Consider the following 26,811-nt stretch of genomic DNA (forward strand, 5'->3'; position numbering starts at 1 on the left):
TTGCTTTCATATAGCATTATGGTTCATAACATTAAAATGTTCTGTTTTACTTCAGAAATCACTGGCACAATTTACCCCCAATGTATTCCCCCAAAGGCACAACTTCCCCCGCACCAGGGGCAAGTTGTGCCATGAGACCACTTTTTTCCCCAAGAGCTATATTTCTGAAACAATTTATTTCAGATCCAAAGTTATTGTTCTCAGGGATGCACCACATCCTGAAATATATGTACATCCTTAAGTTGAAGGCATTACTGCCATGGCCTCACTTTAAAGTCACTTTGACTAAAAACTGGCACAACTCACCCCACTTTCCCCTACTTATTCAGAATAACCTAGGCTCCTCAACAGAGTATGCGATTTCGGTGGCAGCCTTTGTCTCAAGAATGACTTTTTTTTTTGTCTCAAGTTTTTTCATGAAAAACACATTTAACAAATTTTAATTGTCAAATTATTTGTATCCCATGTATTGTAAAATGATGTAATTTGAGAGTAGACATAGGTCCAGTGGCCTTGCCACTGGTTCAAAGGCTACAGCCAGAGCATGAAGACTCTCCCTACCGTGGGTCATGTGACGTCAATATGATTAAAATACTTTTTATAGAACACTATTATGATCTGTCTTTTCTCAAGTGAATGTACACCATTCAGATGACTCTTCACAAAAACACACTTTATTTCCTAATGCGTAAAACATTTTAAATTAAATTTTTAACTATTGAATGCACCTTAAAACAAAACAAAAAAACACCATTGAATGTTATATTCTTATGTCACTGTATTTACAATTACATGTACAAAATGACAGGAAGTGCAGTTTACATTCATATCGGACTTTCAAATATGTGTACTTTAATCCACGAAAAGACTGTTCACGTGAAAAAGTACATTTAAAGCTTTAAGTATCAGTCCAAAATGATTAAGAGATGAAAAATACTGTCCCTCTACCCATTTTCCAAACCACTTGTCTTAATACTAGCTGTAGTAAAGTAGCTTACCAATACTGATGGATTTTATTCATTAAGCTATTTCACTGAAGTCCTCCATAGTTTAATGCCAGCAATCACAAGAAATACTAACCCATTACAGAACGACCCAATTAATTTACATTTTATTAAGGTCAAGGTAAATCCAGTGATCATTAAATCAAATAAAATTACATAAAGGAAATCAAAACGACAGGCTTATGTTAATTTGACAAAAAAGAAAGAAAAATACAAATACAAATTTAATGCTAAGAAATGCTGCATTCATAGTTAAAAATGATGATTAAAGACTATGGTTATATTAAACATCTAACATCTGTAATAAAATGAAAATAGAATTTCTCTGTGCAAATCGTTTACATTTCAAAGAGCAAATTAAAATTATTAAAACGTACAAATACTCGAAGAAACACAATTTTTTAAATACTCTAAAAATAGTTGGTTTCTGAGTAAAGAATATGGGTCGAGAAAGCTTCAGACCAAGGCTGAAACTCAAAGTTGAGCTCAAATTGTGGTCCTCACTGCAGGCCCTCACAACATTCTGTTACAGTGGTCTGGACCAGCAAGGGTATGATGTCCATTTCTGATCTGACGGCACTGCGGCGGTGCAGTTCAATCCCCAGCCAGAGGGGGCGCTCTATTCTAGCTGTTCCTCACATTGCCAGCAACTTCAACCCTCCAACTGCCACTGCTGGGACCGGGAATCATCACAGATCGCCATAGCAACATATCCTTTGATGCTGAGCGGGTCGGCAACAGCCAAACACTGGCCCACTGACACCTGGTACAGCCAGCTATTCTTCTGTGAGGACAAAAAAAACAACAACATTGTTTAAACATTAAAAAAAGAGAGGCATATATACAAGAAAACAATATACAGTGACAGCCATTTAAAACAGTAATGTAGTGTCCATTACTGTTTTAAATTGCTGTCACTGCATATTGTGACCTTTTTAAAGCCTTTAATTTGCATATTGTTTGAACGCATTTGCACATTTCAACATAATGCTTAAAATAAAATGTGACTTTTTCAAAATCTAATTAATCAAAGATTTAATATACTACTTGGTTATGAAAAACCTGGCAGTTGCAGCCCTAGTGTGCCGGTGATAGAAGAGTGTAATGGGAAGATTCCTCACCCCGAGTGTCCACTGTTGAGATCCACCCGAGCCGTGACACTTCATGAGGCGAGGCGGGTCAGAGGAACGAATCTCAGACATGTCCAAACACAGCAGCCCGGCTAGAATCAACTCATGTTCCTCATCATAAGCCCATTCCTGTAAAACAACAACACAGGTTACAATTACAAAACATCTACACAACAGAAACGACACCAATCATAAAACTTAAAGTATGCGCTTCAGATATGTTTAGATATAACAGTAATCTAACTGTGGCAAAAAACAAGAGTTTTGAATAAAAGATATATATTATATAAACATATTTTCTGTAATTTATTCCTGTGATGGCAAAGCTGAATTTTCAGCAGCCATTACTCCAGTCTTCAGTGCCACATGATCTGAGCACCAAATCATGTTAAAATTATTTCTTAAAGCCACACCGTGGACTTTGTGACCTAAAGAGTTGACGCATACGAGTTATTTTAAATGATTCCTCAGGCCAATATACAGCGTTTGACACTATTAATGCTCCGATCGGGGCTGCCCTCTTGAAATACCACCTATGTAAGTTTGGAGAAGACGGACCGTCGTTGGCCAGGTCATGTGACCTGGAGAACGTATCGCTTTACGGCCGTCTTCCCCCGGCTCTCCCTCATCGTCCTCCGCGTCCTCCTCGTCCTCTCCCTATTTCGGGAGAGGACTCTGAAGATTCTTCAAGCGGTGAAGAAAATGACTGACAATAAAACGAACATCGGCATAAATGTGGATATATAATGTAATATTTACTGCGAAGTCTGGAAATCGTGTAACAAAACTGATATAAGTCACAACATAGCCTACTGCCGTTATTTGTAGGCTTCAGTTTCTTTGTCCTTTTACACATTCATATATGCGTGTATTATTATTAGTGGCTTATATGATTTTAGATACAAACGTGTATGTATTATTAGAGGCTTATATGATTTTAGATTCAAATTCATAGGTTACTACAGGAAAAACACAAATAAAACGATGCAAGTCCGATCTAAAGATAAAATGACTCCAAAACAAGCACAATAACAACTTAGTTTTAGGTACAAAACGTCTATAACCTGCTCCCGCCGATCGACTGTCCTGACCTGCACAGTTTATCTCCAACCCTAATCAAACACACCTGAAGCAACCAATTAACGTATTCAGGATCGCTTGAAAATTAAAGACATGTGTGTTTGATTGGAGATGAACTGTGCAGGACAGACGATCGGCAGGAGCAGGGTTGTGCACCCTTGGTCTATGCGACTTACCTGATCAGACATTATTTTCTGTTCACTTTTTGTGCAATTAATTTATTAAGTGGATGTCTTCTAGGCTTTTGCGACAGTGCTGCGGCGCTTGTGGCCTCTAGGGGCGCTAGACGTGAAAGTTACAGGTCTAGCGCCCCTAGCGCCCGCAAAAGTTCCGCGGTGTGGCTTTAAGAAACATTTATCATCATCAATGTGGAAAACAGTTACACTGCTTAATTTTGTAGATTACGGAAAAGGACGAAAGAACAGTATTTTTTATTATTTATAAAAATCTACGTTTTTGAACAGTAGTTTGTTCAGTATGAGTCAACAATGAATACTGATATAGGACATAAATGAGCAGCCCAAATGTTCACCAGAGCTAAAAACATAAATTATTGTTATTATCCGCAAAATTCACTTCATAGCTGCTTATGATCACAGAATGACAGCAGATTGATGACCTGACCTGCTCAGGGTCCAGTGGGTCACAGTCTCTCACCACCACAGTGCCCCCCTTCTGACTGGGACGTCCCTGTGCCACCAGACACTTGTTAGCCAGCAGATTACGCAGCTGAGAGAGAACAGAAATTTTTTTTTTTTTTAAAGAAGTACATTAAAACAGTTCATGGTGATAATGAACAAACCTTAGGCTTAGAAAAAAACAAAAATCAAATGATATTCTAAATATTCTCTTACATTACACTAATGTAGTGCAAAAATAATGCAAAACATCAGTGGACTTAATTAGTCGTCCGACCCTGTGCTGTTCAAGAGCTGCTCTACTGCCCTCTGCTGTTCATACAGAGAGCTGTCAGTTCATTTCATACGGCTCTGCACTTTATTCACTTACAATACAGTAGGTAATAGTAATGACACTCAATAGAAAAATAGCGTATCTATCTATGTTGTGAGAGTCAAACCTAAAAACAGACACCAATAAGCCAAAACATTATGACCACCTGACTAAAATGCTGTCGGTCCTCCGCGTGTTGCCAAAACAGCGCAGACCTGTCGAGGCATGGACTCTACAAGACCCCTGAAGGTGTTAGGAGCAGATTCTTCAAGTCCTATAAGTTGCGAGGTTGAGCCACCATGGATCAGAATTGTTGGTCCATCAGAAATTTGGAAAATAAGGAATTTGTAGGCTAGGGCAACATCTTGAACTCTTTATTATGTTTCTCAAACCATTCCTGAACAATGTGTGCAGTCTGGCAGGGTGCGTGCCATCAGGGAATACCATATTGCAAAGAAGGAGTGTTCCTGGTTTACGACATATAGGTAGGTGGCACATGTCAAACTGAGGTCCACATGAATGGATTCCCAGAGAATCCAGAGATTCCCAGCAAAACACTGCCCAGAGAATCACACTCTCTCCACCTGCTGTCGTCCCACAGTGCATCCTGGTGCCTTCACTTCCCCAGGTAAATGGCGCACATGTACACTTGTAGACTGGACCAGGTGACCTTCTTCCACTGATCCAAGGTCCAGTTCTGATGCTTGCATTCCCATTGTAGGTGCTTTGATGGTGGACAAGGGTCATCATGGGCATGGGCTACGCAGCAGAGTGAGATGTTACACATTACTCCCACAACCTACGTTAAAATGTTCTTTGACTTGTGCCACAATAGATCTTCTAGCAGTCGGACCAGATGGGTTAGCCTTCATTGCCCTTGTGCATCAATGAGCCTTGGACGCCCAACACCCCGGGTGGTCGCCAGTTTGTGGTTTGTCGCTCCTCAGACCACTGTCCGTAGGTTCTCACCAATGCTGACCAGGATGATCCCACAACGCTCGCCCTTTCAGAGATGCTTTGACCAAATCGACCCCTTGGCCATTGCCAAAATCTCTCAGGTCTTTACTCTTGCCCATTTCTGCTTCAATCCAACACACTGACTACAAGAACTGATTGTTCACTAATCATCTAATCTACTCGAACTTGACATGTGACCTAGTTAGGAAATAATTATTAATATTTTTAACTTCACCTGTGAGTAGTCATAATGTTTTAGCTCATCAGTGTATATTTAAAATACGTTTTGTTTAATTAAAATGACAAGCAATAGAAAAATAGAGTCTGTGTTGTGAGAGTAAAACTTAAAAACAACAGACACATTAATGCAGTCATTTATTGATGCAAGATAAGGTAAGCATAAGGGTCAACGTGAGTCTTACCCGACCCCGCTGCAGGACTTTGGGTCTCTTCAAACCCTTGTTGATGAAGACAGGCTGCTGGGGCTTGCGTGGGGAGGAAACCTGCATTTCAGGGTAGATAGTTTCCAGGTACCATTTAAAAGAGTGACACTGCAGCCGCTTCCGAATAGCGACCCGCTCGCTGATGTCCCCATAGTCACGGTTCCTCAGCTCAGGGCGCAAGGCAAAGTACTGCTCCTGATGGACACACACATTTGCAATATAAATACTCTATTATCAAATTTACTGAAAAAGCATTTGCAAGGCAAAACATTCTCGCAAAGGTGCGTTTACATTGACTGTTGTGGTCAATTCCATACTCAAGCAAGTATTAAAGCCCCAGTATACTTCAGAGAGGGTGAAGAGCAAAGGACAAAATTGTACCCCTACGTATTTGTTGAAGACTTGAGACACCAATGCAAAGAGAAAGCAATTATTGTAAATTAATGAATCAAATTTTGAGGTGTTTTATGGCCACACCACTTAAAGTCAGTCAATAAATAAGAATGGCATGAGAGGAAACATCACAATGGCCACGTACACACTGCAAAGTTAAGAGTGACAATCACTTTTAAATACAAGAGGCTATGGTGAACCCCCATTCAAGTTATCCTAAAAATATGTTAGAAAGCCACAGTATTAAAGTTTGTGAATGAATCCAGACATGCATCTTATTTTTCTAGCTCCTATTTGGTCAGGGAACCCCTCTGACCCCTTGAAAAATATTTACTGAAATGTTCAGTGAATATGTATTAAGTATCCTCTAAGATTTCAAGCTAAATGGCCCCTATTATGCTCATTTACATATTTATAATTTTGTTTAGTGGTCTACTAGAATAGGTTTACATGATTTACTGTTCAAAAAACAAAATGTTCACCCTGTCTGAACACTCCAATTTAGTTATTTAAAACCCACCTTCTGAAAAGCCCAGTCTGCTCTGATTGGTCAGCCCACCCCAGTCTGTTGTGATTGGTCTACTGATTGGGGCATGTGTTGGAAATGTACATGCACAAAACAGTTATATTACACACTAAAGGAAAGGTTATAAAAAATTAAAATATTTAATAAATGAATAAATATATATATATTCAAAATAGCATAATAGTTCCCCTTTAATATTTCAGTAATTTAATAACACTTTAATAACTCTCTTAAAAAAAAAAAAATCATCAATTTAAAATGTTAATGAATTAATTCATTAAATTGTGCATTTTTTATGATTTAATTCGTTTTTCATCAACTCACAAACCCCATGCTGTTCTCTCACAAAGCCCAGTTTGAGAGATCCTGTTCTAAATCACTGACGTTTGTCTCTCCATCACATGAATACTTCAAATTCAGGGAAACATTTTAAGGCATAATGTGTGTTATTAAAGTCAAGCACCTACGAAAAGGACATCAGAACAGCATTAATAAAAAGCCCACATTAGCTGGAAAATAATTCAACACTTTTACACACTACTGAAGCGAGTTTTTTTTTTTTTTTTTTGCAAAAAGACTAAACAAATATTGCTGAGAATGTAGCTGACCCTGTTAAGCTAGATCTTGAGAATAACCGGCTGAAGCACAGCTTTAATGTGTCTGACACAGGTAATTACATTCTCCTCTAACTGGGTCAATTATCTCTTAGACGAGGAGACAATTATGATGAGACTTTGAAGATCTACGCAATGGACGCAGCTGTGCAATTCTAACACACATGAAGAATTTCACACATCTCCATCATGTACACTCCTGAAGACAAAAAAAAAAAAAAAAATGGGCCAAGCCCAAAATGCTTAAACACTAAGCTCTTAATTCTCTTAACCACAAATTATTGATCAGGAAATTACCAAATCTAAGCAAATGCACTGCTTAAAAATCCATTGCTATCTCAGAAAACCAACAAAGACAGAATTACGTTTTTGTCAGAATATGGGAAGTTGTGTGTGGAGTGATGAATCACAGCGGTGTCTTCGAAAATCTGCTGAAAAATATAATAATAAATGCATCTCTAACACAGTGAAGCATGGAGGAAGAGGTGTCATTGTGTGGGGAGCCTTTTAGCTGCTGGTATTGGTGAGATACTTCACTGTAAAAAGTAATTTAATGCTTTGGAGTGCATGAGAATATTGCAGAATGGCTTGCTTCCCACAAATTAAAAGTTATTATCTAAAGAGGAATGATCATATGTTATTTTTCAACAATTCTCCAGCCCAAATTGCAAAGACAAACAAGAAGTGGCTTGAGAACGAGTCCATCAGGCAGATTTTGGCAGATTTGAACCCTATAGTGCTTATTTGGTCTCACATTAAACTCAAATGAACTGGGAAACATTTTTCAACTACTCATGAACTGCTTGAAGCCATCAACATTGAGTGGGAGAGTGACTTTTCTTCCTGTAAAAATCTGTCTGGAAGTTTACCCACACGGCCACATTTGAAGGCTATTCAGTGCTAAATTACTCTATCTACAGTATTTGTGCAATTCTTGCTAATTTCCTAATGGTTAAGACCATTTAAAAAACCCACTACATATTTGGCCATTTTTGGCTTGGCCCATTTTTTTTTTTTACCAGGAGTGTAATGAACCATGCTGTACGTACTATAGGTTGCCAAAAGCAATGAACAACTTTCAGCACCACAGCTGTCGATTTCCAACCCGACAAAAAACAATCCATTTATTGAGTGACCTTAAAGAATCAGGGTCAGGGTGGACATGCTGAACTTTTTTGTAAAGCAAAAAACCATGTGATATCTGCTCTCATCTGTCTTATAGAGGTCAAACTCTATCCTCTAAAAGAGATCATGTGCGAAAACCAAAGATAAGGGCATCACACACTAAACGATTCATGCAGAAATGTTGCTATAGGAGATGCATGACAAATGAAAACAATAAAACAATGCGTGTTCAACAATAGGCTCAAAATATCAAACATGTTTGATTTTCTCCGATAGGATGGAATCGTGAAGCTTAAAAAAACAAACAGAATCTGTACCCATCATGCACTGTGCGATTTTCTGTGAAATCTGTCAGCTTTGACTCAAAATGCCCGGGAAAACAGCACAAAAAAAAAGGGAAAAACTGTCAAGAGAAGAGACCTCGAATGCCTCGATGAATAAAATAAAACTACAATATTGAGAAAACAGAAACTATTTCACTCTAGATTGAATCATTTTTGTTGAAGGGTCTTCATAAATCCTCTGCAAATGCACATGAACACATTACAATTAGAAAAAAAAGAAAAAAAAGAAAACACTGTACATCTAACTTTATTACACAGCTCTCTGAAATACTGGATTCTGACTGGTTAATCGCAGCATTCAGCAGTCATATTTCTGAATAATGACCACTTATTAATGTGAGGAAACTCAGGCAAACCAAGGAAACTGATCTCCTACATACTGGTGCCACTTTCATGTTTCTCACAACACAATCTCTCTTTACAAATGCTAGAATAGTTTAGAGTATTATTTCCATCACACAGAGTATTTTATTATTATAGTATTATGCTATTGATCTCCACCTTATAGTCATCCATCCAGACATGAGCCAGACGCAGAGAATTGTGGGCCATTGTATCCTGACCTCCAGGTGACCCATAGGGCCGGCGCTTGCGGAAGATATGCCCCACCCTGGAGCAGGGAACGATTAGCAACTGGCCTCCACACATCCAAATCTGATGAGAGAAAGTAATTTCAACCGAGTAAGTATATCTTTGGTCCCCAAGATCAAATAAAAATGTCTAAACCAGGGGGTTCCGAACACCCTCAGAATTATTTTTAAATAATTTAAAGATCTCTGACATCGGTTAATGATCACATGATATGCAATTAAACTGATAAAATATGCATCATATATATATATATATATATATATATATACATACATACACAAACAGCTGTAATCAAAATCATTCAACCCCCATTGAAAATCAGGTTTATCGGCAAAATATACAGACTTTGAGCTGTTTGCAATGAACAAATAACAAACAGAAGTCATTGAAATAGCTCAACACAACAAATGTTTCAAGTGGTTTCCCCAAATTCAACTGAAAGTGCAACTTTTAATGACTTCTGCAGTCTCAAAATTATTCAACACCCTTTTGCTGTTATGACCTGCTGCAAACAAGCTAAGATCTGTAGAGTGACATCTGTAGTGAGCCGGATCCGGGCTGTATCCAGACCAGATGGAGGACCTGCACCTAGACACGACCACAACACATCCCTGAAGTGTCAGCAGAGATTGTATCAACTAGACTCTCCCCTTTGAAGGCCTCATCGACACGACTGATCCTCAACAAACCCGTCTCCATACTGCCGTGACTCCGATCTTCAACCAGATGGAACTGGATAATATTCTGATTGTTCCAAACCAATCTGACTTCTGACCTATAATTGGTTTTTGGTTCCTTGCCACTGTCGCCTTTTTCCACCTTTGTTGCCATTGGCTTGGCTTGCTTAGTTGGGGACATACAATTTAATATTCAACAATAATATAACTAAATTAATAACTTTTTTTTAAACAAAAATGAAACATCACTGAACTTACTTAAACTGGACTGTGATGCTATTTACTTCTGGAAACAAACTTTTTTGCATTCTTTTCCTGTTATCTCTGTAAAGCTGCTTTGAAACAATCTGTATTGTAAAAAGCGCTATATAAATAAATGTGACTTGACTTGATATTAATGGTGTACGTCTTGGCATGAGTTTAGTGCGCCTTATTGTGCAAACTGAAACCTCAGTGCCTGTGCCACCAAGTCTTGCTGCAGGTATTTTACAATCACTCTAGTTTTTTTTTTTTTACCTGCCTTCTCAGAAATCTGATTGCAGCCATTGATAGCTTCCATTGACTATGCTTCCAACTGTTTCTCTAGGAACATTTAGTGCCTTCACTATCTTTTTGTATCCTGTTCCTTGTTTGTGAAGGGTGATGATATCTTCTCAACTTTTTGGAACATTCTTTTGACTTCTAACATTCTTTTGACATTCTTTGACTTTGAATTTCTAACATGCAGTCAAACGTGACACTCAATAAACCTAGCCAGTTTAGATATTTCATGTGTTAAAGCTCAAGCACACCTGGTGCAACTAATGCAGCCCTTAATTTGTTGCATCAGGTGTGCTTGAGAATTTTGAGACTGCAGAAGTCATTAAAAGTTGCATTTTGAGTTGAATTTGGGGAAACTATTTGAAACATTAATTGTGTTGAGCTATTTCAATTACTTTTGTTTGATTTGTTCATTACAAACAGCTGAAAAGACTACATTTTGCCAATAAACCTGATTTGCAATGGGGGTTGAATAATTTTTATTACAACTGTATAGGTTCACTTTTTACAAGAACAAACAAAAACTACAAGTTACAATCCAAGTATGTATGTCTTAAAATCTTAAACTTGTAAACTTATGTTCACAAAAATGTTGGAAATTAGGTGAAAGTAAATAAAGTGAACCTACTGCACATTGCGTTCCAAAATGCATGTTAAACTCACAGCAATTTACTGTGAACAAACTGCTTTGAGAAAACACAGTCAAAAGTTACACAGTGCCGCTCTTCACTCTGTAACACGCAGTGCAGCAGACTATAAACTTCCCTAATTAAATTGCAGCCTTTGATTTGATGTATCGCTATTTCTGTTTATTGTGCAGCCTAATTTGTTTATATTATTATTACATTAAATTTAATTATTAGCTTTTCATCAACTCCTGCAGTTCTGTCGTATGTCCACATGGGTTTGTAAAAAAAAAAAAAAAAGGTCTTAAAGTATACACAAACCATTTACCCGAAAAGAGATTTCTAAGTTCTCTCCACCCCATATGTCCATGCCACGGTCATACTGGCCAAGCTCATAAAAATAATTCCTGTCCATGGCGAACAGTCCACCTGCCATGGTGGGAGACCTGTAGAAACATGACTGGGGTCAAATCTCAGTGTACCACAGTGTGCACTACCAGCAAAAGTGTGGACAAACTGGACTGCATTTGTTTCCAATGACCTCCTTTGATCTAAAGACAAATATAAATTTGACCTATGCACAAGTTTATTTTTACAAAACTTAACTTATTTGATTTATATAATATTTTGGTCACTACATATTTTCCAATTCTTTAATTTGACTTCTCTATTATTCTAGAATTCGCAAAATAGTAATAAAAAAAAGAATGAGTAGATGTGTCCAAACATTTCACTGGTAAATGTGAATGTAAGTGGAAAAAGGGCTTAGAGAAACACAGACAGCTCTGTAGTTCAAACTCTGTCTGGGGAGATTGATTTTAAACAGGACAGTCTGTGAAGGTTAAAGTGTCAGCCCTCATCCCAATCCATAACAGCTGCTTCAGGGACAGGACATGCAGTATTACACAGGGGTTCGCAGCGTGACCATAATTACATCCATTTCAAAGTATTTTACGTCACAAAACGGTATCACAATTATGCAAATAATTATTACAAATAATACTAATAAACCTATTAATACAATTTTCATACAAATAAAACTATATTATTATAACTTCATCTCATTTGTCTATTTTCTCCTTTTATTTGGTATAAAACACAGTGGTCAACATATGAAGTGGATCAAAAAAGTTAATCAAAGTTGTCCTAAGACAAGAACGGGTATTGTTCAAAATTCATAACTTTGATGAAAGGTTTTGATCCACTTCAAATGTTGACTACTGTATATATTTGATATTATAAAATATTCCGAAAGGCGAGCATGCAAGTTTGCATTCCAGCATAATGTAACACACTGATAATACCTGATGGCTCCATCAGGGCTGTTGAGTTCAGACATGGGTACTGGGTCCCATTTAAAGTGCAAGCCCCAGTTGAATCCCCCTCGCACGATAGGAGAGGGACTGTATACCAGTGTGTCTGCGCTGATGATGTCGATGACAGGACACACCACAGTCTTTCTGTTCTCTTTAATGGGTGTGAGCAGAGGCTGGAGCCATGCCTCATTCACCTCACAGTGACTGTCCAGAAACACCAACACCTCACCTGAAAGATAGACAGATGAAGACAGCCTTACGGAAGGATTGAAAAGATAACTACAGCTTTGTTCACACTTATGTTCACAAATATGAAAAGCAGCTAGTCTAAACAGCAACAAAGTACCAAATCTGAGGTGGGTGCCAATTTTAAACAAAGATTTGATCTGCTGTAAATTGTAATTACACAGAAAGATAGACAGATGTCATCTAGACAGATAGACAGATAGACATCTTCATGGTTGAATGGTTATGAGTTGAGTGTAGTATAGGGGTAATACAGGGGTGCCCAATCCTGCTCCTGGAGGGCTAATGTCCAACTGAAACAGCTAATCAAGGAGTGCTAAAATCTTCCAGGCAGGTGTGTTGGGGTTAAACTCAGCTGGACGTTGGACCTCCTGGAGTAGGATTGGACACCTCTGGTGTAGTGTGTGAACAGCCTACAATGCAAAAAAAATAGTTTATGGACTAAACCTAGGGTAAATGAATGGGGGTTTAAAGTCTAACCTGTAGCATGAGATGCACCAATCATCCTCCCACGGATCAGCCCCTCCCTTTGCTCATTACGAACCAGCTTCACATTCTTCTGCAGGTGCTGCTGAATGTAAGAATCCAAATCTTCCTTAAGATCATCTGTCAGACATACAGTGACAACTGATGAGTAAGACAGCCAGCTCAGTTTTGCCAACTCCTTTTCTCACCCTTCACTCAAACACTCTGTCTTCTATCCAATATTTTAATGGTTAAATCCAGGAGATTTCCACTTGTCGTAAGACTAATTATAGAATTTTGACGGGTTTTAGACAGTATGACATGTCTAGAAGAGGATTTGTTGACCAAATGATTCAGTTCACATGCACGCAGACCTAATATCTGATTCATGATATGCCAATATTGTGATTTGTCATGTTTAAAGTGCATTCAAACAGTGATATATTAAGTTATTTTACTCAGTTGTTTCTCTCCAGTGCTTTGCACAGTTATACTTGTTTCTTGGACAGTTAATTGAGTACTGGCCTACTGCTATACTCCTTCAGTAGTTCATCTATTTTTCCCAATACAATATTCATATGAAAAATCTAACTAGAATATTGATTCTTAGAACGAGAATATGTGTGTGTTTTTTTACGCTTATTTACGTTTATTATCCAATCAAGTTTTTAGCTTTGCAACATTTAAACGTCAATGAGTCCTAGTCATTAGAGGAGATAGGAGATAGTTAATCATGTGAGGAGATTACTAGAGCTAGTTGAGTCTCTTGACAGCAAGGTAGCTCACTATGGTTCAGGACAGAATTAGTATGTCAATCATTATCTTGCTTCAGTGGACCAAAACAAGATTAAAGAAGACTAAACATGTTTAGAGAAGTAAGGCAGCTTGCCCAGTTCACTGTGGTCGTCCACCAGTATGATCTCATGGAGCAGGTAGTTTGGTGTGCGATCCAGCACACTGTGAACAGTCCTCAGGAGAGCAGATAATGCCTCATTGAAGAAACAGATCACTATGCTGGCCGCAGGCAAAGCCACGGGATAGATCCTGTCTCTGCACCTGTTGGGAACAGTGATGATTTACAGCAGAATCATGCCAAAAAGCACACTCCTTGACCTCCATTTACACAACATGGCATGTTTTCTTACAAACCTTATGTGCACCTTGACCTCATAAAATGTTCCATAAACAATGGTTCACCCAAACATTTAAATTCTGTAATTATTTACTCACTATCGTTCTAAACCTACAGTATTTTCTTCTTCTTCTGTGAAACACAAATCGATTCTTTTTGAAGTATATTTTTATTTACATGACTCTTTTTCATACACATCGAAGTGACCAAATCTGTCAAACTTCATACAAAATGTAAGTCATCAACTGAAAATTGTGCCCTCAAATGTCCATTTTGTGTATGTAAACAACTGGGAGTAACAATGCCTAATGACATTTCAAAGATACATCTTTTCAGTGGATAACTTAAATTTTGGTCCGTTTCCCTCACAAAGCTATTGTATGACTTGGAAAATAATGATGTTTTCACATGGTCAATACATATGTTGTGTAAAAGGCTGAATGAATATTCTATGACTAGTCAGTTTGTGTTCAAAGAGAACAACATGAAGGGTGAATAAATAATTCCTTTTTTTCTTTTTTAACTTTTGGGTGAACTATTCCCTTAACTGAACATTAAGTTTTAGGTTTATAGCAAGTTAAAAAGTCAGCATGGAATGGAATTAAGATCATATTTCTTCCCTACTGTGACATATCCAAGTGAAACGGCTTCTCAAACTAGACAAAAATTCAGAGTGGGACTTGATTGTCCATTGATTGGATTGTTGTCATTTGTTAACTGCTCTCTCTTGTGAGAGACAGGTTGCTGGAAAGGTGGGATTATTGCTCAGCCCTCGTGCCGGCTCACACATCATCAGAAAAGAAGGGGAGGGGAAGTTAATGTTTTTTAATTCAACATTACGAGGGCAAAAAGACTATAATAAACACTGCAATATGCTATAAAAATTAAGAAACTTCAAATCTGATTTCATGGTGACTTCTAGCGAATGATTCAAGAGAGATAATGATTAAGCAAGTGGTTAGTACACAGAAAGATGCTCGTACTTGTCATTCCTAGTGTCAGGGACGTTTCTGTGGTGTCCGAGGCGGTTACTGATGAGTACATTGAAGGCGTGCTTATGATATCCCATATCTCGTACCTCTTGATCCTGCTTGTTAAAAATCATTCCTGAAATCAGAGATCATAACACATGTAGTAAACAGCACATTCCGGGGCCCCTCTCTGACTGACCACAGTGGAAAGGTTGGCTATATTTTGATTGGATTTTGGTGGACTAGCACAAACAATTGTCCAACACCATCAGATAAAGATAATAGGACAACTGACAGACACCTCTTTAGCCCTATTCGGACAGGACTAGTTTAACATGGAGAGGTGGGGTAAAGTAATAATTACCAAAGCTTCTCAGTGATTTTAGTCCCGTCCAAATGTGCCATCCCAGTAATCATTATGGTCAATGTCAGTAAAGATTACGGCGACTTTTACCTTCTGTAAAAGGTCCGGAAAAATGACCTCAGGTAATACTAATCCCATGTGAATAGACCCGCTGTAAATATGTACGTAAATATTCCGTCATTCCCTGTTTAAAAGTAGTTTCCCACGGGTTTTCAAGTATGGAGACGCTTGAAAAAGCATTCAGTCTAGACGCTAGGACAAATCTGTGGCAAAACTCAAGTGTTTTCCACATACCATTCAGATCAAAAATAAGATAAGATTGAAAGCAGTTGTTAGAGGCACGAAACTTCTTTTAGCATAAGGTAAGTGCCTATTACCAACATAATCCAATATGAAGTTAATTAATACATCGTTCGACCGGACAAAACTGTTTTCTATAAATAAATAAATATAGGTTATATGTGTTTGCACACATAATATCAGGAAGCAACGTAATACACACATGACAACAGGAGGGTGACAGCGATGCACAAATCGAGTTACTCCTCCCACTTCTGCTAGTTTTACTGGGATATCTTATCCCGTGCGAATTGGCTATTAACATTACAGACATCCTGTGGTAAAATGACATTACTCCATCTACCCTTGTAAAGTTAATCCCATCCGAATAGGGCTTCAGAAGGCAAGAAGACGACCCCTCGTACCAAGCCCGGGAAGGACAGGACAGGACTTCTCATTGTCTTCTCAAAGTCTACAAGCAGTTTCTGCCCTTCACCCATTTTGAGACTAATTCCTAAGGTTTAGACCTGGACCGGCAGAAAAATTCCGTTGAACCATTTGGATGCAGCAGCAGTGGGCGAAACAAAGAAAGGCAACAAGAATCCATCCAAATCTATTCATAACTATGTTTGGAAACCGTTAAGAGCCCCTATTATTGTTTTTCGAATATTTCCTGCAGTGTAATTTAGCTGTGTGTGAATGTTAACGTTCTGCAAAGTTTTAAAGTCGAAAGTGCGCGATAAATAAAGTTATTGTCTCCCCAAAAAAACCACTTTACCGCATATATGGTAAAGAACCGCATATATGAGTCATTTGTATTTCGAATCCTACTGCGTGACGGTTCTACATCACTAGAAAAGACATTTGCATAATGCCCCGCCTTATGTTGTACGTAGTCCGCCTGCGAACAACTTGACCAGCCCTCAAACATCACTTTACTGACGACTGCTTCTCAAATCTCAGTTTTGAGAAGCAGTTCAATGCGGGATTCGCAAAATGCTTGCTCTTGAAAGATGGGTCAGTACCCAGTTTATTTGGACCAGCTTGCTCCTCAGAATCACAACCTGTAAGTATGAATAATTACTGATGTGTATATTTTCTACCTGGTGTTCAAAATACATTGTTTTGTGTTTTATATTGTGTAGGTCTCCAGCTTACCAGCAAACTCACCTTATTACGGTCTTACATACTTTTCTAATAGCTGTGGGCCACTATTGCCTAAAACTGTCTATTAATGTAGATTGTCTGTCTTTCTAATACTTTAAAGATAAAGGATGGAGCAAGATTTGTTTTTACAAACGTTTATGTTAATATCCGTCATTCACATTAGAGCTTGGCTAACGTATGCGCTGTTATTGATTCAGTTCTCGCATGTGCACCGCAATAAATTAGAAATATACACATCGGTGTGTTTATGGACATACACTTGTTATTGCTTGTGAGGAATTAGTTGCAACATCTCACAATGTAGGCTACCGCAAACTGACTAGCGTATCACTGAGAAATGTCTTGCTCACGTCGGGTTCGGGTTGAATAACTAGTTCTTCCAATGTTTCATGATCAGATTTGCACTGAAATTGATATAGTAAAATCAATGTCATCGTTACTGTCTTTACAGTTTGTACAATCACTGAGCTTTAGGAAGCCACCGGACGGAGCTGAAGTTTATGGTAATGAGCATTTTGTTTCCGACACGCGCTTTAAGCGGTAGACCAATCACAACAGATTGGGCCATCTGGCCAATCAGAGCAGAGTAGGCTTACGGAAAGGAGGGATTTAGAGAGACTGATTCAAAAATGTTGTTATGTGCAATGTATATTATGAGATAATTAAAATGTTTATTGACCTTTGATGAATATAAAACTGTTGTAGGAACCGAGCTTTTACGATAACGGGCCCTAAACTCTGGAATAGCCTACAGTTATCGATCCAATCGATGCCATCATTCTCCATTGTCAAATCAAAGCTTAAAGGGCACCTATTATGCAAAATTCACTTTTACATGTGTTTGAACATAAATGTGTGTTGGCAGTGTGTGTACACAACCACCCTACAATGATACAAATAAATAAATTAAATGACAGTTTTTTTTAAATCCCCATAAAGCATAAGCACTGTCTCAAAACAACCTGTTCTCAGATTCGGGGCAATGTGACGTACTTTTGCACAAGCCCCTCCCACGACTGTTGACGGACACTGCCGTATTAGCATAGACCCGCCCTGAGTGAGCTAAACACAGTCCAACATTGTTTCCATGCCGGAGCAGCTGTAGACAAGAATGTCTTCTAAGTGATTGAGGTGTTTTGTTATAAGATGTAAGAAAGAACATAGCAGTTGTCATTTACTCTCGTTGTTACTCGAGGAAGGATCTGTACCAACTGTTCATGATCCAGCTTACAGTCTCTGAAACGATAAGCCTAACGTTACTGATCAGTGATCACGGGAGAAATGAAAGTGAGAGCGCGCACTTTATTACAGTTCATTTATTACAGTATTATTTAACCAACCCTCTTTCCAGAGAACTTGGCATTGTTGTATATTATCAGACAGTATATGATTTTCAAATTTACGTTAGATGTTATGTAACTGATGACAATTAATAACAAGTAATCATTCATTTATTTATTTGTTTGTTTGTTTGATGTACAGGGTGGGCCATTTATATGGATACACCGTGGTGGCATGGGAGTGGTTGGTGATATTGAGGTCCTGTTTGTGGCACATTAGTATATGTCATGGTCACCACCCATCTTGAGGAGTTTGCCCCCTCACATGTACTGGTGTGCCACAAACGGGACTTTGGTGTCACCAGCCATTCCCATGTTGTTGCGGTGTATCCATATAAATGGCCCACCCTGTATAATGAGGTTCTTCACCTCATTAGTTTTAGAGAAACAACAGTTTATCTTTCCATAAGATAACGTAACTCTGCCATAGCAACACCAAACTTAATCACTTGTATTTGATGCATCTTATGCACTTTATTCCTTTATCATTCATGTTATTCATTTACCGTATTTTCCGCACTATAAGGCGCACTTAAAAGCCTTTAATTTTTTCAAAAAACGACAGTGCACCTTATAATCCAGAGCGCCTTATATATGGATCTGGCGCCTTATATTAATGTCTGTAAAACAACCGCTGACTTAAACCTTGTTTATACTTTCGCCTGGCACCGGAGCGCGAGCCTCCGCTGACTGCGCGCGCACCTCCCCAAACAGACGAGGCATTTATACTTGACGCAACTGTTTTGTTTTAGACTGAACACCAGACCATACAACTGATTTAGACGCGCAAACTGGGTGCCGGTGTGATGAGATGTACTAATATCCGTCTGCTCGGGCAGATTCGGCTCAAAGTCGTGCATCTTCGGATGCGGAGGCGCGCGCGCTGTCACAATGATGTAATTTTGCTGCGCGCGCGCCTCCGCATCCGAAGATGCACGACTTTGAGCCGAATCTGCCCGAGCAGACGGATATTAGTTTTTTATTACCTTCGCGCTCATGCGGACGCGTCGAGTATAAACAAGGTTTTACAGCTCAGCCACTTGTTTGTTGATATTTTTTGCAAGTGGTAGATCTTGGTTTACATTTGGACTTTGGATGTGATCTTAGGCTTGAAAAGGTTGGTGACCACTGCATAACGCAAACCCAGTCAAACGTTTGACTGCAGTATCTTCTATTCTATGCGCCTTATAATCCGGTGCGCCCTATATATGAAAACAGTTCTAAAATAGGCCATTCATTGAAGGTGCGCCTTATAATCCGGTGCGCCTTATAGTGCGGAAAATACGGTAGTAGTTGTGTTGATTACTCTTGTTTAACTTTTTGTTAATAAAATGTATTTTATTACATTTGTGTCTTCCTTGTGTTGATAATACAGTAAGAGACTCTTTATTTGTTCAACCATCTTTGATTGCCCTTTATTGGGTGTAATTCCTGGCTGGTGCCCCGTAATAAGAGAAGAAAAGAGTCTTCTGACACATCTGACCAAAACACAAAACACTAATGTAAAAAACAATAACTTAATACTCAGTGGCTGCTCATTAAGAGAAAGCTGCTTTTCTGGGGATTTAGTGGAGTCCACAGCGGTGGATCGATTCAACTTCATAACAGTAGAAAATGTGTTGTCATGGCTACAAAATCTTTTCTCACTGGCTCATACCTACATAGGCTTACCATTTATCTGGCAGTAAAATTTCACCCAGCGACTTCTGCAGTGAATAGCCAATCGTAGTCAATTTACTAAAAACAAAAGTAATAGGTGTCAAATTTTCATTCCTGTTATTGAGGAAACCTTTTTCAAGCCATCATCTTTTATAAGCAGCCATGCAGACTTTTCTAATTAACTGAAATAAACTGTCAACACAATTTATTCTAGAAAGCACATGGTGAGACGTCAGCTTGACACTCTGGTAGAGTTCAATACCGTAAATGAGCAGCACTGGCTCTCTTTCTCGCTCACTGGCTACATTTACATGCACACTTTTTGTTTCAATCGGAATTGTAATTCATTCCGATTGATGACTCTGAACATATTTTACACGTAGTTAACGATAAATAAAGTGATGTCACAAGCTTCTAATCAGAATACATTTTTGTGACATGCGCACACTTCAAGAATACAGTTTCCCGCTGTTTGTGCATACTATTCTCCCAAGAGCAGCCTTAATATTTATCTATTCCGGGATTAATATTTCCTTCTGATTAGGAGACGACGAGCACATGAAGGGTTATGCCGTGCTGCTTATATTTATCAAACAGTAAAAACGGCCCTTTCTGTGCCCAAAATAAAGTGTCTGTGGATGAGAGTATGAAGTGAGGAATGAAGGAAAGTTATTTTAACAACAACAGCAGCTCGTTTCGCTCGTCATACGTCATTTCCCCATTTCTACGTCATTGCACATGCACAGTCCTTTCCAGTTTCGGTTTTCAATTTGATCAAGTGTTATGTTCTCTCGACCGGATTAGAAAAGGAATAAATGCGATCGATCAAGCTCAATCGGATTGATTAAGGTGTTTACATGAAGGCTTTTCAGGCCGATTAAGCCGTCAATCCAATTACTAATGGATTATTTGGTTGCATGTAAACATAGCCACTGACAGTAATGCTGGCAGCTTTAGACCAGTGCGTCGCAAATAGTGTTCATGTTGCCAGATTAAGTAAAACACCAGGTAGAAAATGTATCCTTAACAGAAAAGCTCTGATTGGGTAATTTAAACTCTTGACATCTGGCAACCGCAAGCATGAACGCTCATAGTAGAGGCTTGTACTCCTTTTTTCCAACAAAAAAGTTCATTAAAGATTTTTTTTTTGTTACATTTTAGTCTCGTCTTTTTCATCAACGATATTACATGCTGATATAGTCAGTTATCGTTTAATGGCGCTGTTGTCATCACGTCACTGTCATAGAAAAAAAAGCTTGTTGATGAGCATTTTGTCATAGTTTTCGTTAACGAAATTAACACTAGTCGCAACCCAAAAAATAGGATAGCTGACAAACAGCTCATAAAGAAGAAAACTCTGTCCACATCTTATGCTGTTTGTGTCAAAGCCAAGGCTGTGCGTCCAATCAAACTCTATTAGGCACAAATTCATCTTACTCTTGGTACATTTGGTGTGGCTGTTGTATATTATTTTTATACTTGAAACATCCACTAACCCAGCTCTGGAGAGAGGTCCGGTTTGACAGCCTCCATTGCATGGCCTTTGCGCACGTGACTGCCATCTCTATGCTGGACCGCTGGGCCACGGGTGAAACGAGGTTGGAAACGGCGCTGCCCCTTGACGGGCACATTTCTGAAAGACAAGCTGCTTTCCTGGCTGAGGTTGAAATACAGGAAGAGAAGAATCGACCAGGTCACGGAGGTGAAGAGGCAACCATAGCAAAAGTAGCGCAGAGTGACGCTGCCCATGGTAACGCTAGCCTCCTCGGCTGGCCATTATCAGGCCCCTGAAAGACAAACATTAGGAGTTACGAACTTAGGGTTTAACATGTGAAATCCAGTATGGATATCAGATGGTTTGGACATTTATGGTGTCAAAGTCTGGGGTCAATAAGATCTTTTTATGTTTTTGATAGAATGCTCACCAAGGCTGAATTTCTTTTATCAAAAATACAGTGATATTGTGAAAAATGTATTTCTAAAATAAATATTCATTGTAAAAAGTACATTTTAAAATGTAGGCTGAATGTTAAGCACCCCTTACTCCAGTCTTCATCTTATTATCAGAGCCGAAAGCGGGATTATTTGATGATTATAAAGTTTAACAGAACAGCATGTATTTGAAATAGAAATCTTCTGAAGCACTATAAATGTCTTCACTTCTGATCAATTTAATGTGTCCTTGACGATTTGCATGAATTAAAGGTATGACATGAAAATAATGTATTTCTTTAAAAACAAAAAAACAACAACAACTGTAATGTAGCCTATATGCGAGAGCAATGTTGAAACATTTAGTAATGCGAACAAACAACCCGGACATTTAGTTATAATGAGAATTGGACCCTAACCTAAAATTTGACCGGGATTCATCATTCATTATAAATAATCTGATTTTAAACTTGTAATTTCAGCCATTAAGGTCAAGTAAAAAGAGAAAATAATGAAATGAGATGAAGTATCATTCTTTTGTAAAACATTTAATTCATTGGATTATCTAATATTGAGCATTCCCACATGGTCAATTAATATATTTATCCTAATAGCCCTAAACCATCAAGTGTCATTTTTAGAGATCCTGCTAGCAAGAAGCGACACAAGCCAGACTCTCATCTAAATACACGCTTACACCAGTGACACTGATGTCCTTAGTAACAAAAAATAATAATAAAATAAAAGTTGAGACAATGCTAATGAAAGCTGTTATATGGCACAAATGGCCTGCATGGCAAACAGGGTACTGACCTTGGTATTTCAAAAGCATTTATCAATCATTAACATGCACTTTGTACAACATTTTAAACAGTATTACGGGAAAAAATATCCATTTTTAGTAGTGTTTAGTCTCATAGTATTGCATCAAAGGAAGGCAACGACACTGTCGTTCTTTAAACCCATCCAGACATCCAGTAGCCTCAGACAGTAACATGAGTACCCATCCAAAATGTGAAACCAGTTGATGCAATCATATGGAATTACAGCAGGTCTCTTGTGAATGTTTAATTCATGGTCGAGTCCTAAAGGCCAGTGCACTATATTAAATAATAATCTTGCTGTGTCATAACACCTGACATGACAAACAGTTTCATTAAAAGAACTGCAGTACTTTTCTTTAGCTAGTTTAATTTAACCAATGATAAGAGTGATGTGTTGGACAAGTTAAATAATCAGACAATATTTGGCCATTTTCAGAATCATCTGATAAAAGTGCATAGTTGACCAAAATAAGATATGGGGAAGTTGTAGATGTCAGTTCCGAAATCTAAAAGTATAGTGCACTTTTTTCTATTCACAGAAGTACATTGTGTGTATAATTTGGTATTTTACAACCAGATGCAGTTTATTAATCTCTCCAAAACAGGACTAAGTCTGGTCTAAAAACTAACGAGCAACAGCTCGGATGTGATTAATAAATCTCAGGTAAAGGACGTTAAGGCATTTAGCTGGTGTATAGGCTACTAAAGACACGTAGTTCATAATCAAGCAAACACATCAAGTCTGTTCTGTAAGCAGTTATGACAGAGATAGAAATGAAACAATTCAGCCATAAGATTAACAGCGAATCGTTTTTGAGGCTTTGACTATCTAGTGAGCTATCTAACTTACAACATTTCTGGGTAAGATATTACCTTTAATTATCACACATCATGCATTAAAAAATCAGTTTGTGTCGAGTTGTCTAAATAGCACCGATAATGCCCCAAAATACTACAGACTCGGAACGCACCAAAATGCCTGCGGATTTGTAGCCTACAGCTCATCTGACGCCCAAACGTGCTGTCTGTGTAGGCAGCTCACTGGGGTTTCGGACACAGGCATTACGAGCTACCAGCTAACTCGATAGCTGCACCGAATAAAGTATTTGAATTGCTGTATTGCAACCTGGCAGTCATCTAATCCTATCAAAGACGTTTAATTTGTGGTAATAATGTCAGTATGGTGCAGTGACTCACTCGCTGATGAAGTGGGCATTCACAGATCCATTCCCCTCCTGCGCGGCGGCGCTACTGTCCGTTACTCGCTGGTGATGAGAAACAGCGCAGCTGCGCCGGACTGAGTCTGTTGCCTCCTGCTGGCGGAGAGCAATATCGCACCACCTGCACAACGTTGACTGCTCGTTCTCTCTCCACATTAGTTTCCATTCAAAGTTGCGAATTGAACTTAATAGTGCAGTGCCCGTGCAAAATCAGTTTGTGCGTGTGTTTTTAGTAATTGTTGTTTTGGTGTGTTTGAGTGCTCATTGTTACAATTACACAGCAAAAGTTCAGTGACATTTTTATTTGTGCATGGTAGAAAGCAAATACTGTCGTAATGACATACAATAAATATGGAAAATTGAACTTCATGGTTGCAAAACAATTTATAATGGTGATATTAGGTGACATGTATTCGGGTATCTGTGTACAGGTAGCAGGAGTTTAGATTAGATTAGATTTACATTAGTTTCAACTTTGTTGTCACTGTGCAGATTACAGATTTGGCTAGAGTGGCAAAAGCCAATGTGTGCTTCTTTTACCAATATATTTACCGATATCTTTTGCATTTCTAATCCAAACAACGTCAAACTTGGCACTGCACTTACTCGTGCCCGTGGCAAGACACCTGTCAAGTTTGAAGTCCATCGGACTAATGGTTCGAGAGATATGCGAATAAAAGACTCGCACACATACAGACAGACAGACAGACAGAAAGACGTTCCTGTAATTTATAGATAGATAGATAGATAGATAGATAGATAGATAGATAGATAGATAGATGCACAACATTTGCGAATAAAGCAGCATTTCCATACAGTGAGTAGAACATTTACATTTAAGAATTTGAAAGACCCATCACAACTCAGACGGCATTCAAGGTACAAGGTATTTCATAATTTCAAGTGGGAATAATTCATTCCGATATAGTCAAACTTATTTAATTTTTTATGTTTGTATGAGTGGTTGTGAATGCAAGCACTCAATCCATTCACCTCTACGTAAGGGATCCTTGGTTTATAAGTGCAGAGAGCTCCCCTGACCACTTCAGTGAAAAAGCAATTTTTCCTATAACAGGAAGCACAGACGAAGAGTGTCTTTCCGTCTGTGTGTTTCTGTGTGCGATCGATATCTCTCGTCCTCAGATGGACATGATATCTGCCTTACGTGTTTGGGTCGTGCCCAGGCTGAGACAGCATTTGAGGATGGTTCATGTCTTCATTGTGAGAACACTCTCTTTTCAGGTCAGAGAGAGAGTCACTTTAGTTGCTCCTCATCCCTGTCCGTCTGCTATGCATAAGGCTGTGGTGGCAAGCACTGAGGGCAAAATGGGGGCAACAGTGTGAGCGTTTCCATATGGTCAATCCCCACGGGCCTCCCATTCCTCGTCATGTTGCACCCAGTCAAGTTCCTGGATGAGTTAGGCGGTTCATCTAATGACAAACCGAATTTCTCATTCGGGGCTACAGATGAGAATGAATTATCGATTGCAGCATCGGAGGACGGGTTTATGTTATGCCTTCCGACACTGAGGACTTGGCTGGACTTGGCGGTATAGCTCAGTCTGAGTTTGACTTTGAGTTGACAGCCATGCTTGCCCAGACTGGAATGGAATCCTTCACCCTGTCCTGATAACGCTATCGGCTGGATGATTGGTATCTAAACTCGAAGCGCAGCTCACAGCCATTCCCAACCCCAGTGCCTTTCTTTCCGGAACTGCATGAGAGCTGACAAAGTCGTGGAAGGCACCTTTTACTGCCCATCCCGCTTTGCAAGCTCTTCCACCCTCACTACCCTCAACGGTGGGGCAGCCAGGCCCAAGGGGTAGGCTACACAGAGGTTCCACAGGTGCAGAGTGCGTTTATGAGTTTATGACCGCAAAACGCTGCCACCTGGTGGAATCATCCCAGACTCCTGCCCAGGGCATGCAAGTTTACTTTGTCTCTGACAGCGAAGGCTTACAATGCCACTAGACCGGCTGCCTCAGCCCTGCATGCCATTAACCATCCACAGGTCCATCGAGCCAAGCCACTAAAAGATCTGCACGGGGCTAGATCTAAGTCGGGATTGATGCAGAAACTGGATGGCCAGAACATGCTCTCGGCTCCTCAGCACAATCCTGAATGAGTGGCATCTCCTTTTATGCCCATATGTTTAGGGGAGTGGTGTATGCAAATTCCTCTCGCCAAAACTCTCTGGCCTTTTCTCAAAGTATCAGAGGTGTTTGGGGCTCCCAAGTGTGGCCCCTAGTGTCAGTACATCGACACAACATCTCGCTCCCTCCATCATGGAATGGAGGTTACAATAGTAACCATGATGTTTTTAGAGGTTTTGAGTGTTAATGGTAAACCTGCAGTCTGTGGTTGTCCTGATATAACAGTTTAGTGTATCGGCACTACAAACCATTAAAAAAAAAAAAACGTTTAATAAATAATTGCTAGTTGCTGCAGAATAATGTGTTGCCAAATTCATATTTATATTCTTAAGTTTGTATATCTGTGCAGTATGAATGGTTTGCAGTGTTTAGTACAAGCCGTGTGTGAAATGGGCAACTTAGACGTCCAAAAAGGGCAAATCATCAGAGCCCGTTTAACAATAGCATTTGTAACCTTACCCACCCAATTGTGTGTTTTAAGAACACCAGTCTTTATATGGCAAGCCGTTTTAGCTTAAATTGTTCCCAGCGTTACTCGTCGTAATTGCATTTTTACTAGTAAGAATTCAATTAGAGAGCTCTACAATTCAATTCTTACTAGTAGCAATTACAATTAGAGAGCTCTCCAATTCAATTATTACTAGTAAGAATTACAATTAGAGAGCTCTCCAATTCAATTATTACTAGTAAGAATTACAATTATAGAGCTCTCTAATTCAATTCTTACTAGTAACAATTCCAA

At 38.9% G+C, this 26,811-nt stretch overlaps 1 protein-coding gene across 1 annotated transcript; it reads right to left on the reverse strand.

Annotated features, from left to right (window-relative positions):
- Positions 1-652: 652 nt before the first annotated feature.
- galnt11 (UDP-N-acetyl-alpha-D-galactosamine:polypeptide N-acetylgalactosaminyltransferase 11 (GalNAc-T11)) lies at positions 653-24,006 on the reverse strand. Its single transcript, XM_082183828.1, has 12 exons — positions 23,894-24,006; positions 21,437-21,727; positions 15,144-15,267; positions 13,918-14,084; positions 13,044-13,169; positions 12,306-12,546; positions 11,330-11,447; positions 9,069-9,221; positions 5,545-5,760; positions 3,839-3,943; positions 2,126-2,263; positions 653-1,788 (listed from the first exon to the last, which is right to left on the reverse strand). Exons 2-12 carry the CDS (start codon positions 21,687-21,689, stop codon positions 1,657-1,659), a joined length of 1,773 nt encoding a protein of 590 aa, XP_082039954.1. The 5' UTR covers positions 21,690-21,727; positions 23,894-24,006; the 3' UTR covers positions 653-1,656.
- Between the last annotated feature and the right edge of the window lie 2,805 nt (positions 24,007-26,811).

Source organism: Leuciscus leuciscus, assembly GCF_965113295.1.
Source record: "Leuciscus leuciscus genome assembly, chromosome: 11".
Taxonomy (NCBI): Eukaryota; Metazoa; Chordata; class Actinopteri; order Cypriniformes; family Leuciscidae; genus Leuciscus; species Leuciscus leuciscus.

Coding starts and splice junctions, on each gene's coding strand:
- galnt11 (XM_082183828.1), bottom strand. CDS start 21,689: ATGGGCAGCGTCACTCTGCGCTACTTTTGCTATGGTTGCCTCTTCACC. Junction 11,448..12,305: donor AGCCCTGATGGAGCCATCAG/GTATTATCAGTG, acceptor ATGTTTCTACAG/GTCTCCCACCATGGCAGGTG. Junction 9,222..11,329: donor ACTTAGAAATCTCTTTTCGG/GTAAATGGTTTG, acceptor TTCTCTCATCAG/ATTTGGATGTGTGGAGGCCA.